General features: G+C 39.8%; 2 protein-coding genes across 2 annotated transcripts in view; one reads left to right on the forward strand and one right to left on the reverse strand.

Moving 5' to 3' along the window:
• The window catches only part of dgkh (diacylglycerol kinase, eta), a 74,121-nt gene extending 63,656 nt beyond the window's left edge, over window positions 1-10,465 (reverse strand). The window contains exons 1-2 of the mRNA XM_078262651.1: window positions 10,222-10,465; window positions 8,641-8,805 (exon numbers count right to left, since the gene is read on the reverse strand). Of these exons, the coding sequence (XP_078118777.1) occupies window positions 8,641-8,805; window positions 10,222-10,269 (213 nt within the window). The 5' untranslated portion in view covers window positions 10,270-10,465. The remainder of the gene's footprint in view (window positions 1-8,640; window positions 8,806-10,221) is intronic.
• A 1,848-nt stretch (window positions 10,466-12,313) lies between these two features.
• vwa8 (von Willebrand factor A domain containing 8) overlaps window positions 12,314-17,201 on the forward strand; it is a 103,699-nt gene continuing 98,811 nt past the window's right edge. The window contains exons 1-3 of the mRNA XM_078262652.1: window positions 12,314-12,571; window positions 16,112-16,189; window positions 16,375-16,505. Of these exons, the coding sequence (XP_078118778.1) occupies window positions 12,433-12,571; window positions 16,112-16,189; window positions 16,375-16,505 (348 nt within the window). The 5' untranslated portion in view covers window positions 12,314-12,432. The remainder of the gene's footprint in view (window positions 12,572-16,111; window positions 16,190-16,374; window positions 16,506-17,201) is intronic.

A 17,201-nucleotide genomic window follows, 5' to 3' on the forward strand; every position in this document is an offset into this window, starting at 1 on the left:
TCGGCTTTGCCTCTGTGCACTGCTCCTCACTTCTGCTAAATTGTGAGACACAGAGCGAGTCCTGTGCCAGAGAGAAATGAGTAACCTGAGCGCCATGTACCTTACACCCACACTCTGCCTGACCACTGACAGAGTGACACACACATACTCTAAGCCGCGCGCACACACACACACACACACACACACACACACACACACACACACACACACACACACACACACATACACACACAGACACACAGGCTTATACAATGGACAAAGGCAGTTCAAATGAGTCCAGCAGCTGTGGTTGGTGGATAAGAGCAGAGCAGGAGTTCCCTGAAAGGCTAAATGAAGAGAGCAGAGCGGGCCGACGTCCTGTCTTTGACGATACCCAGACAAACAGCCAGTCAAGCAGCTTACCCACAAAGCTTGTTCATGGAGGACCTCACCATCTATGAACCTAAGCTAGGGCTAACTAGAGTCACCAATAGACTCCCTTATACCAGCTTCTCTCTCTTACTTTATAGCTCCTCCAGAGCACTGTGACTTAAACCAATTACCAATCCCTTCTGGGCCTCACTGAGGTTTCTATCTAATTAATCTGATCAAAATGCTTGACTTTCCACCTCCTTTTCTGGTTAGCTTAATTGTTTTATAAGTTTTCGAACGCAAAGGTTAAAGATTCTTAAAATGGCAAGCCTCAGAGAGGTACAGAGGTGCTAATTTAGTCCTAAATATTGAAGGCTGTGAGTTGTAGTGATCCACTTCACATATCACCACTCTTGAGATCAAATCCAATCATGGTTGAATTTGCTGCAAACTCCAAATCATTCTGTCAAGTGGGAACATGAATAGGGCTGCAACTAATGACTATTTTCATTATCGACGAATCTGTTGTTTATCTTCTCGGTCAATCAATTCATCTTTTCGTCTAAAACATCAGAAAATTGGGAAAATTGTAAATCCCATTGTCCGGAAATTCAAGGTGCCGTCTTCAAATGTCTTTTTGTTGTTGTTGAAAAACACATAATCAGTTTACACTGATATAAAACAGTCTCTGATAGACTAAGTCACAGTGTCTTTAGATGCTCTTAACAATCCTGAATGACTGTGAAAACTTTGTTCTTGTTGAAGCTCAAACGGGAACTTATTCATCATCTTCTGTATCATGTGTCCTCGCTAGGAACTAAATCTGTCCTCTGTGTACGGATATTTATAGCTTACTCACTTTAAAGGCGCACAAAAACTGAAGTGTGTGGTTTTATGGGAGGGTTAAGTTCCTATTTCTTGAGTCTTGTGGTCACCGTGAGTTTGCCAAGCCCCAACAAGTCACAGTATGGATTAAACAAACAAGGTAAGCTGATAGGTGGAGCCGAGGGCGTAGGTTTGGTTTCAACATTAGGACAAATCTACATCTTCTAAATATTGGTGGGGACACACCCCCGGCATCCCCCATGAAATCTATGCCTATGGGTGGAGCAAGGCTAGCTTTTTCCTCCTGTTTCCAGTCTTTCTGCTAAGATAACTGGCTGCAGCCTCATATTGGAACGGACAGATATGAGAGCAAGAGAGCAAATAAGTATATTTTCCAAAATGGGGTAACTCAAAGACTCACAGCTATGGAATGACAACCAGCCTGAGGTAGAGGCATCAGAGCCTTGGCCATCAAAAGCTCCATATCCCAAATATAAGGCCTCCACTAATGCTGCTGCTGAGGGAGGGAGCTTATTGGCGCTTCTTCCCTGTCGGGCCTAAGAGAAAGACATATCTCTCATCTCTCTCTGCCAATATTCAACTTCTTCTCAGTCTGGATCAACGGAAGTACACTGCATTAAAAAAAAAAAGAGCAAAACACGTCTTGCCAGAAGAAAACCTATCCCTGTCTGGCAAGTTCAACTCATGACTGATAGGACTAAATTGCTGCGACTGTAATTGGTCGGTCCATGAAGAAGATGGCTTACTTATCTGTTCTTAGTTTTCAGTGGATGCTGACTGGCTGCTGAGAAAAGTCCCCTGTTTTTGGAATCATTCCTTGCAGTTTGGCTCTGTCATACCTCCATTACCGACTCATTTGTCATTTGTCCGTGAGACTGAAGTGCCTGTGGAGGCAGAACAATCAAGTCTTATAGAAAGACAGACCAGTGCTGAATCTCTCCATTTCTCTCTCCATTTTTCTCCCACGGTTCCCATCTCCTGTAGCTGTCTCGGCATAGTGTCCTCTCTGTTGGGTGTAATTGTAACTCTGTACCCTTCCTCCAACTCCCACTACATGCTAAAATGTCCCCATGGTGATGGGAAAATTACAATCCAGTAGTTGTGAGGGGCGGTAATTCCCCCTTTTTGTGATCTCCTTTGTGCAACTGGACCACATATACAAGTAGTTATACATGTGTTGAGTGGGTACAGGCCAGGGGATGTTAAGTGATGTCGTTGAGGCCAGCAATGTACAAGCAATTAGCTTAATTGGATTCAGCTACAGATTTGGACAGAAAAGGACACAACTTTATATTGCTTCAGCGCCACATTATGGAACATCATTATGTAGTTACTAGTTCTGCAAGCTAGAGTATGAGAGATACAGACCAACTGACAAGGCAATAGGTGAGACCATTGCAGCACATTTAGAAGTAGAGATCCTCTATCATCATGTGGCAAATGTTCCTGTTTAAGTATAGTCTCAGAAAGGAGGAACAAGTGTTGTGAACATGTTTCTCCTGCTTATGCTTACCTATCAGAGTGTCTTCTATGTGGAAATATAAGCAATATAAATAAATGAGCAGACATCAGCATGTGGATATTGTGTAATCTACCCAAAGTTGCCATTGTGGCAGATCTCTTTTGCAAAAGAGTATTTCAAAAGACTTTCCTGGGTAAATAAAGTTTAAATAAACACAAACAAATATCCACCAACTGAGTCAATCCAAAGCTGATCCCAAGAGTATTTATCCAAAAAGTCTGCATGCTTCCCATAAATCTAAGTCACAGTGTGTCACTTCTTCCAATACATGGGAAACATGGACCCAAGATGAATATAATGCCTCATCTAAATCCCACCTACTTCAGCACCTATCTGATCTGGATTATGCTACATGCATGCAGTGTTTACTCTATTATAAGACTTAGGCTCAGCACCCAAGCCATTTTGGGCACCACCTAAGCCAAATAAATGTTACTAAATGACTAATGACTAATAATGACTGTAGATGGTTCCCAGCAAGTTTTGTCATTAAGCTTGTTTTTTAAAGATCATTTTTTGGGCATTTTTAGGCCTTTATTCGACAGGACAGCTGAAGACGTGAAAGGGGAGAGAAAAGGGGGAATGACATGCAGCAAAGGGCCGCAGGTCAGAGTCAAACCCGGGCCTGCTGCGCCGAGGAGCAAACCTCTATATATGGGCGCCCACTCTACCAACTGAGCTATCCGGGCGACCGTCTTTAGTCATTTATGTATATCTGCTCTACCTTTTGCAACATTTTATACACAAATATGGTAATAAGAATGGTCCAAAATTATGTGAAATTGCATTTCTTTTTTTCTTCTTTTTTTTAAGTTTTCCATAAAGGGAAACCACTAATAATTCTGCAACTGTGTATGTCAGACTTGAAGAGTTTTCCCAGTCCACAGCAACAGCAGCAGCAGGCTCCGGTGTGCCATTAGCTCTGCTTTCAATCACAGAGCTACAGTATTAGTCACAAGTTTATAAGCCCTCCTCAGCTGCAACAGCACACCCTGAAAAGACAGAGAGGGGGCTGACAGTGGAGATGACAGGAGAGAATAGACTATTAAAAGACTGTTACTCAGTCGCACATGTTTGAGCAATACGTAGTCTGATTCTACAACGTGTTTGTTTTTATTGTAATTAACGGCTGAAATGGACTTACAACAACAAGTGTAGCGCGTTCATGACATGAGAAAGGAAGAGAGAAATGACAGTGTTTGGTGCCCATGTGATAGAGTATCAAATTCCCTCTATGTGCGTTCAAATCCCATTACTTTCTGTCTGACAAGAGAAGAACGTCAAATGATACCCAATATCTCTTCTCTGCTTCAGCCACAACAACAACTATCCACAGCTGCCAATATATTGATTTGCCATGATGGGTTTATAAGTGGCTATCAACAATGAAAGGTTGGCTGCAAATAGCCGTAATTATTTCAGCTGCATCATGTACTTTACCTGCCAGAGAAAGAAACACAAAGGACAGCAACAGAGTTCACTTCTGTCAGGAGTTAAAAGTGAAGTGAAATTTTCATGCCATGGGACTCATGGCATGAAAATGTCACTTTATGAGGTTTTTAACATGAATATGAGTTCCCCCAGTCTGCCTATGGTCCTCCAGTGGCTAGAAATGGTGATAGGTGTAAACCGAGCCCTGGGTATCCTGCTCTGCCTTTGAGAAAATGAAAGCTCAGATGGGCCAATCTGGAATCTTCCCTTTATGACGTCATAAGGGGAAAGGTTACCTCCCCTTTCTCTGCTTTGACCACCCAGAGAATTTGGCCCGCCCATGAGAAAGAGAGAGACATCATGGCTTGGCAGTTGGTCAAGGCTACACCCCCACCCTCCACATTGCCCCCGCCCTCTCCTCCTCGATAGCATTTAAAGCTACAGACACAGAAATGGCACATCCTAAGGAAAGCTCATTGTGGGACTGGCTCTAGTGGCTGTAATTCTGCACCAAGGCTGAATTTTGGGAAAGAGACTTCAGATACAGTATTAGGGGACCACTAAGGTCTATATAAAAGAGACTTCAGATACAGTATTAGGGGACCACTAAGGTCTATATAAAAGATACTTCAGATACAGTATTAGGGGACCACTAAGGCCTATATAAAAGAGACTTCAGATACAGTATTAGGGGACCACTGAGGTCTATATAAAAGAGACTTCAGATACAGTATTAGGGGACCACTAAGGTCTATAAAAGAGACTTCAGCTACAGTATTAGGGGACCACTAAGGTCTATATAAAAAGAGACTTCAGATACAGTATTAGGGGGACCACTAAGGTCTATATAAAAGAGACTTCAGATACAGTATTAGGGGACCACTAAGGCCTATATAAAAGAGACTTCAGATACAGTATTAGGGGACCACTAAGGTCTATATAAAAGAGACTTCAGATACAGTATTAGGGGACCACTAAGGTCTATATAAAAGAGACTTCAGATACAGTATTAGGGGGACCACTAAGGTCTATATAAAAAGAGACTTCAGATACAGTATTAGGGGACCACTAAGGTCTATATAAAAGAGACTTCAGATACAGTATTAGGGGACCACTAAGGTCTATATAAAAGAGACTTCAGATACAGTATTAGGGGACCACTAAGGTCTATATAAAAGAGACTTCAGATACAGTATTAGGGGACCACTAAGGTCTATATAAAAGAATCCAAAAAGCAGCATGTCATGAGACTTTTAAGACTTTCACTGCAATCAATGTCCATGTTAGCAAATGATAGTGTCAAAATATTCTTTTTCTTAATTTAATTTTTTTGTAAAAGACATATTTGAAGAATTTTATGAAATATTGTCAAATAATCTTAATTAGGGTTGCAAAATTCTGGGAATATTGAAGGTGGAAACTTTCCATGGGAATTACCTGGGAATAAAATGGGAATATATAGGGTTATGTGCTCAGGCTGTATTTACCATGTCATAAGCACATGGAAACCAACCTTTTACAATATCATAAGCAAACATAATCCATTCATTTGTCAAATACATACAATTTCAAATGTGCCATGTGGTGAGTTAGCCAGCTAGCAAGTTGGACAGGTACTTTAAAATTTGAGCCGAAAATGTGGGCTGTGTGCAAACTTAAGGTTTAAAGTGAACAACTCATGTATAAAATAAATGTTTTACAATAAAGAATGAATGGAAATAGAAAAATCATTATAAAAAATATAGTATTACTCCAGTAATAGAATCAAAACTTACATGTGCTAAATGATCTGTACATGTGATGGAAGAGTGCTGATGAACGCATTGCAGATTAAAAATCAACTTTATGGGCAGACTTTTAATCAAAACATGCAATAAGACCTAGCATTGCTTTTTTTACGCGTTGTATTTCCCCCCAAATAAGTTTATTATTAAAAGCTGCGTTTTTCTTATATTGACATTGTAAAAAATGTCAAATTCATGAATTGGTCTGACCCTCTGTAACTCTAATCTTGATATTCATAAACAAAGCATGCCTATTTCTGCCCAATTTCATTGTGATTCTCCATGCAGGAGTTTATGAGTAAATGACCAGCCCTATTTGGCAATTTGTATTTAATTATTAATTAATTAATTTAATTCTTATGGAAAAAAGCTTTTTTAAATATTTAATAGTATCTTGTTGTTTCAACATGTTGACATTTTTTCCCGAAATTGAAACTAAATGGAAAAACAGAGAGGACATATAGGACACATAGGTGAGAAGATAGTTGATGAGATCTAATGTGCACCTTCAACCTAACCAGCTGTCATATAGGCAGCATTGCCATGGAGTCGGCCAATAAGCGGATGAAAGATGTGGTTGTCTGTGGCAACCAAAGAACCAGAAAGATAGTGGACGGAGAGGGATGGACATAGACAATGTGATGGCCAAGCGTACACATGCATGCGCGCGTGCACGCACACACACACACACACACACACACACACACACACAAGTCAAGTCTAAGCAAACAACCCAGTGGAACAACACTCAGTGAGTCAGTGCCTGCATGGTCCATTAGTAACTATCAGCACACACACACACACACTGACAGAAAAAAAAAAAAAACTGACCCACAAGACAACAACTCTGAGACCTTTGTTAACACAATGTCAACGTGCTGAACACACTGACACAATTACAGCAGAAGTGCTTCATACTATTGTGATAGCAGCATGAACTAATGTGACATGTAGCCTTGCCATATATATAGATCGGCAGGACAGATTAAGTTTATCTGGGTTCTCTGCTAGCTGACGCATTTAGCATCCCTTTAGTATGCATACATTACTGCAGTCAGTGTACACCATGACTCATATCAAAAGTGAATTTTCATCCACTTTTAAAACTCCTGCTGTAACTTCAGAGGCAACGGGTGAGTAAGGAATCACTGCGTGCATGGAAAAATCAACTTACGACAAAAACACTCACAGTGATCAGTGCTGGATCTGTGTTTACACTTGTATATTATATCACCCTTTAGACTGGCTCTTGATTGAGTAATAATGCAGGGTTTTCCCTACTATTATAAGGCTTTAGGTGCAGCACTCAAGCTATTTTAGGCACCTCCTAAGCAGAATGAATGTAAAAATAATGTGAGCATCAAAACGAACAGAATGGCTTTTCTCAGAAATAACGACTGTAGTCGGTCGCCCGGTGGACTATTTTTTAGCAAGTTTTGTCTTTAAGCTTTTTGAGTGTTATTTATGTATTGTCTGCTCTAGCATTTCCAACATTTTAGACACAGATATGGTAATAATAATGGTCCAAAATGATGTTAAAATTTCATTTTTATATTGAAAAAGTAACATTTTCTTGAGAAAGGACCCCTAAACCCACAGCAAAATACATGCAACTTAGTCTTCCATAAAGTGAAAACACTGATAGAAAATCTAAACAAACTATCTAAACAACTTTGCCAAACATTTGTTGGTTTTAGCTTTCTTAAATAGGAGGATTTGCTTGCTTTTCTCTTCCACCTTACCAAACTGAGCATCTTTGAGTTTTTTTAAACGTTGGTCAGACAAACAAAAAACTATTATTCACATCAGGCTCCAGTAACTTCTGATGGGCATCTCACATATTTGTTCTCATTTTGCAGACAAAACTGTTTTTTTGGAATTATTGGAAAAGTGATGATGAATGAAAAAAAAAGATTTATAAAGTTAGTTGCAGCCGTGCAATATATCCTCTAGGTAGCACTATACTCACTGGTGGGTGAATTTGCATATGAAAGGTACGGCCAGACATTCCTGTGGCCCAAGTCTCTAAATATACCTCCATGCTGAATAATGTAGATGGGGTGCAGTGGGGCAGTCAATAATTAAGTGGATCCACGGGTGAGGGAGGATGGCACTCATTAACAGTGTAGTAGATAAGTGGGCCAAATAAGCTCAGATATCAGAGGTAGCTCATCATCCTCTTACTTGCATGTCAAATGCAGGGATGCAGCAGACGTTTAGGCTACCTGTGTTTTATTTGTGAAACATTATTTATTATCTAAGCTGAATTCAATCTCCATTTCATATATATGGTTACATGCTGTCATGTCAAACTGACATAACAGTTACGTTACATAAAGAGAGCGGAAAATATATGTTCATTCAATTTGTTTTCTTAAAATCAACCAAATGTATCTTTACTGAGGTTTTACTACTTTGTAGGTACATGCTACACGGATCAAAGTGCAACAGGTTTAAGCAAGTTTTTGCAAAACTGTGAGATCAGATCTGTTTTTATGTCATTCCAATTAATGTGTAAAAATAGATAAAGTCGTGGGCTATTTTTTAGTCTGCAAGAGCTCGGTCTTGTCCTATAAGCCTAAAGCAGTAAAGACCACCTGGCTTCACTACCAGTCAACATTAGGTCCTATACCTACAGCAAATACAGAGCTCCAAATTCAAGCATCCATATTCAGTAAGCCAGAGAAAGAGACAGAGGGGTCTTACCTTGCTCCTGATCTGTCCTGAGGTGGACACTTTCCGGGTGAGTTTCTGGGGGCCTTCCTGCTCTGCTTCGCTGTCAGAGGACTCGTCCGCAGCACCGGAGCCAGCGACAGCCCCCACCACATGGGCATGGATCCCCGCCGCGGACACCGGGCCTTTCTCCGGCTCCTGTCGAGGGGAGAGATAAACCCAATCGGGGTTAGCTTTTGGCCGTTCCGCCGCTCCCTTCCTCTCCCGGAGGCAAGAGCTGCTCAGCGGCTGGGAAGCGTCTCTCCTCGCTGTCATCTCTCACCGTCTCTCTCTGTTATAAAGACGGCTGTGTTTTCCGGAGAGTGTGTGGGCTGGTAAACGCATAGGGGCTGTAGCATGTCGCGGGCACAGTGGGGATGGGCTCCACGGCATAGCATATAAAACCCCCCCTTTAGTCCCTGCTCGCCTGATGGTTATGGCTCCAGCCAGCACGGCCAGTCCAGATTGAGGCTAGAGCCCGCCTCATCCACTCCGTTAACCGGGGGGACATGTCCGTGGCATGGCAGACCCTAGCGGCTGTTTTACACTAAACACTGCACCGGAGCAGTGCCACCAAAATAGAATTGATTGAAATAGATTAAAAAAAAAACAAAAAAAAACTAACCACTCTGATTCCCCCCCCCCCCCTCTAAATCCACTGTGATTCTTAATTGCCTAACTTTATTTTAATTAGGCTACAAATCAATAAAAAGCTGCACTTAGGGGGGGGTGATCAGAATGATAGCCTATATCATTAGTAGACACAGTGATGCTGTAGCCCACAAAAAGGTTGCATTACTCTCATTATAATCTTTTTTCCTTTTCTGCTAAGTGATACAGATATAGCCTAAATCCATACTGAGCTTTAAATTGGATTTGTTTCACAAAAAATATATCTCTAAAAATGTAGTTTTTCCCAAGATCTTATTACGTCTTGATGAGTGTGTCCCTGTCTAGATGCAACTGAGCGACTAAACTCATTTGACATGAGTTAGAAAATATATATATATATATATAATGTCCATACAGTGGGCAAGACGAAATTATTTGGATTCCACAAATGGGCAGGGTAGCCTACAATAATATCTGAAACGTGAAAATCTCCCCTCGATGTAGAAAAATGTAGAGTTGGAAGAGAAGAGAAGAGAAGAGAAGAGAGCCTACTCTTGCATCCACGTATCATCCACAAAATCCAAGGAATCGAAATACTCATTTCGATTCCAATTGATATCAATTTAAAGTAATGTATGTACAGATTACCGAAACACTGTCAATGATTATGACTTTGTTTCTACCATAACCAACACTTAACAACATTAAGACAATCTACAATTAAAACAACTAACGCTTTTAAGAAGGGCAGTCCACTATAATAGGCTACAAATCAAATCACTGCAAAAGAAGGAAAGGAACACAAGCATCACTAACACTACTCAAGAGAATGAAACACCTCCGAAGAGACTGAAACGGTCACACACTCGTAATTGGACCTCTGAACACACACAGTACGATGTCTAATTGTTTTCTTTTTGTTTGAGGGAAAGTGAGCTTTCTCGAGTGTTAAAGGCTACTAACCAGTTCCTCCCAGGCAGGGCTGCGAGTGTAATGGTAGACATCCTCCATAGTCCCGCACCTCTCCTCTCTCTCTCTCTCTCTCTGTGTGTCTCTGTCCGCTCCGGGGAGAAGAAAAAGAATCAGGGAAAGGTGGAGGGATTCACAACCTGCCTCGCCGCCTTTACTCCACTCATATGCGCACTGAAAATGTGGGATTTAATTCGCCTTGTCGTCCCTCTCTCCACTACGCCGCCACACCGGCACTCTCTCCTCCCGCGTGCTCTTCCCCCCCCCCCTCCGTTGTGCGCGAGGGCAGAGCGAGCCTATCAGCGCTGCACGTGAAATATGTCAAACCCGCCTAAACGCACAACTCAGTGAGAGGCTACTGTATGTATGCGTGCCATTTACATGACGTCATCGATTTAGGTATTGCCTTCAATTGCTAATCCAATATCTGAGATCAAAGATTTCACCCAAATTCCTCAATTTCCCCCATTTCATTCGATTCAAATACGATCTTTTTTTAGTCTGTGTCTTCACTGAACTCTTCCCTTGAACTTAAAGGCTAACTAATAAGCTATTTATTAGATATTTTTGACCAAATACCTCGATATCGATACCTCAACGATATTGTAGTGTTGTCTAATGGTGCTTTCACAAAATATTTACGCAATGAGATTTGTGATAAATAATCATCAGTAATGTGGATATAATGACTATTATATATATATATATTATGACTAAGTGGGTAAAGGCAAATAATAGAACAGTTACAACAGTCTGGTAAGTTCAGAAAATGACATCACTGTACTGTAAATCCTTTAAATCCAGGAAAAGTCAACACTCATGCCATATTACGATATCACGATATCCAAAATCTAAGACGATATCCAGTCTCATATCTTGATATCGATATATTGCCCAGCTCTACTATTTACTAATTTGGACACTTATTATTGAGTGTTTATGTGACTGTAAATTGTACATTTCTGTCATTTTGTATTTCTGCTTGGTCTTGAAACTTTTAAGAATTATGCAATCTTTGTTTTTATATTTTATATCCTTTTTCTTTTTTCTTTTTTTTTTTAATGTATGCCTATTTATATTTAATAGGAGAGGTATCATCTTAAGTCAATTTGGGCTTCTTACTTTTCCTGCACAATGTTCGATTTCCTTTTCAATGGTCTTACCATTTTTCTGGCTTTTTAAAATATAGACTGTATGTGCATGCAAATGAACTAAACTAAACTGTAGTTGTTTTTTTGTAAAGCAACTCTTGCAACACCAATGTTTTTATTTATTTTTATTTTTTTCATTCTATTTAAAGCATAATGGATGCACTGGAAGCAGGCTTAGCGACAGAGAGAAACAGATAGGTGGGCTATGGTAATAGAAGAAAACAATCTTAGTCATATAAAATATAAATATCAAGATGAACATAATCTTGAAGAGAGAACTGTTTTACCATAGCCTTTGAGATTGTAAGAATACCTGAAAATGCAGGGCTGATTTAAGTGTTAGAAAAATACATTGACAAATAGTGTCATTATTATCAAAAGTATGTCATTCTAAGTGTTCTTCTTACCTAAATAAAGTAACTGTGTTTATATTACTATATTAATATTGTATGTACCATTCACCATACCTCAGTGTAATTAATGTTGTAATTAGGGCTGCACGATATGAGGAAAATATCTAATTGCGATTATTTTGCGATATGATTCACGATATTGGAGGGAATGGTCGTTTTTGTATCATTATTCTCATTTTCATTGAAAATTATTAACATGGAAAGAAATTAAAATGATTATGGTGTGAGTTTTGCGAGGATCTGTACCAAACAAAGATGTTTTTCTGTAGTCTGTAGGATGGGATTTGTAGGCCGGGACGTCTCTGCAGCACCACAACACTCCATTCAGAATGGTTTGACACATATTTTACCTTTAACAAATATTGCGCCCCCCACCGCCCCCCCCCGCGATGAGGATACAATTGCGATTAATTGTGCAGTTGTAAATACTATGTCGGAACGGAAGAAAAAAAACGTTAAACCACTACGGAAGACTTTACCCACGGACCAATTTGTCCCTCTTTTATTATCTTCCGACTCCCACAATGTGAGCTGACATTCTGTTATGAAATGGGAATAAGGCCGGGTCAAGACATAGCTTGACAGGAGGCGTGTGGACTTTATTTATACTATGTGTTGGATGGGAAAAGCATAGTTTAAGTATGTACTCTCAGATATTATGTAGCGGCACAGCCGCGGCCGTCGCTGCCAGAAGAATGAGGAATGTGTTGGGTGCTGTCCTGGGAAGAGACAGCTGGATGTGGAGAACTCATGAGGTCAAACTTCTCAACACATCATCAGGTAACCTAGCTAACCGTTTGAACCAACTCGTACCACCACAGACACAGCAGGCGAAACAAGAGCGCACGTGTTTAAGATGGGTTTTCAATCGAAAAATGGCTACGAGTAACGTTAAATGTTGTCTATGGTGACGTTAACTTAGTTGCTAGGTGCCTCATTAGCTCTTATCAGTCGTAAGCTAACGTTACTTTGGACGGCGGCAATGAAACTGTGGTTACAAGGTGACAAACTAGCACATTAGCTTTTTGTGACAAATGTACAATAAGCATACGTCATCACACACATCTATGTTAGCACAGATGGACAACTAGCTAACTGTTAGTAGGTTAAAGGTTAAAGCCAGGTAACAGGCATGTGAGGACATGTTAAGTTAGCAGCTGTCCCCAGTTTTAGCCGTTAACGAACGTTAATCATCATCTTTATATTTCAAACGTATCCATTGATCATTACATTACATGTCATTTAGCTTATAGTCACTTTTATCCAAAAGCGACTTCCAGTTGCTATATATGTCAGAGGTCGCACGCCTCTGGAGGGACACATTGGTTGATTTATCACAGTGGGAATCGAACCCAGGTCTCCCACACAAAAGGCGTGAGTCATATCCACTGCGCCGTCACCATCTCATTAGTTAGCTCCACATTTGAGACACATATGTAATGTAAGGTGACCAAATCCAGGGACATTTTCAGCTCAGACGTGTAAATACCTCAAAAAACCGGTCATGTTTTTATCTTTGTAAAACTTAAAACGGGGACACTGCCCCAGGGGCGTCACTAGACCTAGAGCTGCACTGGGAGGATGGGGGAGCATTTTCGTAGCATGCTCCCCCTGTAAGAAAATGATGTCTATTTTAACGTTTAAATGCATCAATCTGGTGCACTTTGAAAAGAAATTCAGAGGTTAGACTTGATTATTCTTATCTATGGATGGAAATATTTGTGCTGTAGCCTGAACTATTTTTGCACTTCAGAATTGTAACCATGCACACACAGGTGGAATAGTTTTTTCTTCATATTTTTGCTTTAATGTCATTTGTACCTAGCTAACATTGAATATGAAACTTCTCTCAAAAATAGATACAAACTTTGTAAGACTGTGTAGGTCGTGTAATTACACTGACCACCGTTTTAATGACATTGTCAGGTTGCTCAGAGATTCTTTAATCAGACTGCCACGTAAAAGTGGCACGCTGCACAACAGAGAGGATTTCTTTACACCTTTCCCGAGTTTCACTCATGGATGTATTGTAAGAACGGGTGCCCTTATTGTTTTACTTTTTTTTTTTAATGTCAGGTCCATTCGTCTTTATTTATATTAATTCATGTTATTACAAACCCTTTACCAGAGGGTACAGTACAACAGTAATATACAATATTGCCTTGGGTCGTACAAAAGCAGCAGTTACTTAGCTGCTGCCATCTTTGTTTGGTGAAGAACCTGTTGCAACTTGGAAAACAGACTCTCTGCAGGGCTTTTTCACAGAAAACTGTAAAGTGGTCTTATACTAAACAATGTTAATATATCAACTTTGAGAAGCTGTTTCCTCTGTCTCTGACTTCTAGCTTTTTTTTTTTTTTTTTACTTTATTTACAACCCAGTAGATTAGATTAGATTCAACTTTATTGTCATTGTGCAGAGTACAAGTACAAAGACAACGAAATGCAGTTTGCGTCCAACCAGAAGTGCAAAAAGAGCAGAAAAGTGCAATGTGATATACAAGTATAGACAGGACAAGAAATATATTGGTGTTATAAGAATGTAATATGAACAATGTATGAACAACATGTACAGATATGTGCAATGTAGTAGCAGTGACATTATAATAGTAGTACGAATAATATAGATACATGCAGTGTATTAACAGAATATATAATACAATACAAAAATTACAATTTCTAGAAGGAATATTGATGTTGCTTTCCTTAAAAAATAATATTGCCTATACAGATTCCAAACAGCAAGGCTATATTGACAATAAATAAATAAATAAATGATACATAGATACATACAACTAAAATAATGCTACATGTACAATGAAATATAGACATTCCCACAGCAGTGAATGTATCAGTCCTAAAGGATATTTCTGTGCACAGCCAAACCTACCATTTTACCATACATCATTTATATGTTGAGAACCTATCGGCAAATTACAGAGTCGACCCATTTGGTGGCAGAGACAACTAAAATGAATAAATAATACAATCCACAAACACCAGAAATTGTGACATAGTATGGCCGAGGCAGCGTGTCGGTGAGCCAGCATGCACAGTAACACGAGTTTGAAACTGAAGCATCTGACAAAATGTGCAGCAAAATGTATCAAAAACAGCAGTCAGTTCAAACATCCTCAAGGGGTTTTCAAATGTGTTTTAAAGACAAATATGCTTAGCTCTGTGTAGGCTATCCATCAATGCAAAAGTCTCATGTCTAAAAATGATTGTTACGTATACAAACAAGGGCTATTTTTCAGCTAGCAATATATTAACCACAGTGTTTTTTTTTTCCATTGTTACTGTGTCAAAGGTATACACCACGAAGTCAAATATCAATGGAAACTGATGCTGGACTGTCTTAAGTATGACTAGAAGTGTCTGTGAAAGACCTTCTCATGTATAGGGCTGGGTATCGGTCAAATCATTTCGATACCGGTACTGGTACCAATACTCAGACTTCGATACCAGTTCCTAAACGATACTTTTGTTTCTGGTCCCAATTTTGTAAAATCAAACAGAGAGTCAAAAGGCAGGCTTCGACCAACCCCCCCCAGGAACAGCGCCACGTCTTAAAGCCACCATGGGCTTAGCGGCCAACGGTGGAACTGCACCCCTCTGACCCAGAAACACTTTTCCCAGAGACTTTGCATGGCGAAAGAAACTTCTATATTTCAGCAGATCTTTTTTTTTTTTGGGGTACATCAACTTACCAGCCCGAACACTTAAAGGGTCCTTGTTTAAAACGTCACGTTTTTTTAACATTTTTAACATTCACTAGTAGCCGAATCCACAAACTAGGTATGATGAAGGATTTTAACAATAAGTGACATACAACACAGGCCAAAGTGAACAAAGCATAGTTAAAACAGCATGTCACTTCCCCTCCAGTTCTAAAACCCATTTTAACAAAAAACATTTACAACATCACACATCACGGCAAAAAACTTTAGATTTTTCCTGCCTGCCTCTACGGCATTATTAGATCTCGGTAGAAGCATGCTGCGTGCTGATTGGCTCACGGACGCTGATGACATTTACTCCTTAGGAATTGAAATTGGGTAGGGGAGTGCAAATAAATATATATATATATATATATAAAAATTAAATTACATTTTTTATTGTATGTCTACTGCAATCACATGGGAAAAGTAACTACATTTACACACCGTGAATTGTTTTTTGAATCGAGAATCGATTTTGAATCGAACCGTGAGCCTAAAAAAAATCAATATCGAATTGAATCGTGACTTTTTCAGAATCGTGCACCCCTAGCATTCGATACCCAGCCCTACTCATGTATCCGTTACCCCATTGTTTGCAGGTGACACTGTGAAGATTGGAGAGATCTCTTACAAACTCAAAACACCCCGGAATCCCGAACTTGTTCCTGTCAAACACAGTATGTAGTTTCCTCTTTGTGTAAAGCACTTTGAGTTGCCTTGTGCTGAAATGTTCTATATAAATAACATTGCCTTGCCTAGAGATGTCTGGACAAAAATATATGTCTGCATTAAATGAGAGGAAGACAGCTGCAACAGATAAAACAAAAGCTACTACAGCTTTATTTTGTTTTGGGTTTGCTAGTTTCAGACTCCTTACCTCAGACAGTAGTTCAGCACCTACGATGGATTATGCAGAAAGACCTGTTGGGCCAGGATGTGTTTCTCATCGGTCCCCCAGGACCCCTGAGACGATCCATTGCTATGCAGTACCTTGTGAGTACACAGAACACACACACACACACACACGAATAAAGAATGTGATACTCTTCTACTCTTATGTATTGAAGTTTTTTTTAAAACTCTGACAAGTCCAATACCCGAAAGATCTCATAGTTGTAAAGATTTCTGGCAACAAAGTAAAGAAAGTACTGTATGTGACCTAAAATGTCTTTAATGTTGTATGTTATGTTCCAATCATCGTAGACTTTGCAGTTTCTTCTGGAAATTTAGATTTTACAGTGATTGTTTGCACCCTTGACATATAAACTACGCACAAAAGGTAAGGAAATTGGTGTTTGGTAGATTATTTCTATGTTGTACTTGTAACAATACTTCTTGGCAATACATCTTATACCTTTACCCTTCTAAAATGGTACCACATTTGTTGGATGAGCAGCAAAGCTGAGTATGTGGGTTGCTCCCATGAAAAATTTGCCAAATCGTCTCTGACAATGCCAAACAGCTTTTCTTTGTTGACTCTTGTGTGGTGGATTGGGTGTTTGAAGTCTGAAGTAACAACACATACTGGCAATTCATTCATTTAACAAACAGGACCGTCAGTAGCATGTGGAAGAAGTGTTTGGTGTTTTAAGCCCCCACCGTCATCTTCCAGGCAGCGCTGCCTGGAAGGCACTAGGATTAGGCAATGGTTAGGGTTAGGTGGCTTGAAGTCAACGTTTGGGGGCTTAA

Source organism: Sander vitreus, chromosome 11 (assembly GCF_031162955.1).
Source record: "Sander vitreus isolate 19-12246 chromosome 11, sanVit1, whole genome shotgun sequence".
NCBI lineage: Eukaryota > Metazoa > Chordata > Actinopteri > Perciformes > Percidae > Sander > Sander vitreus.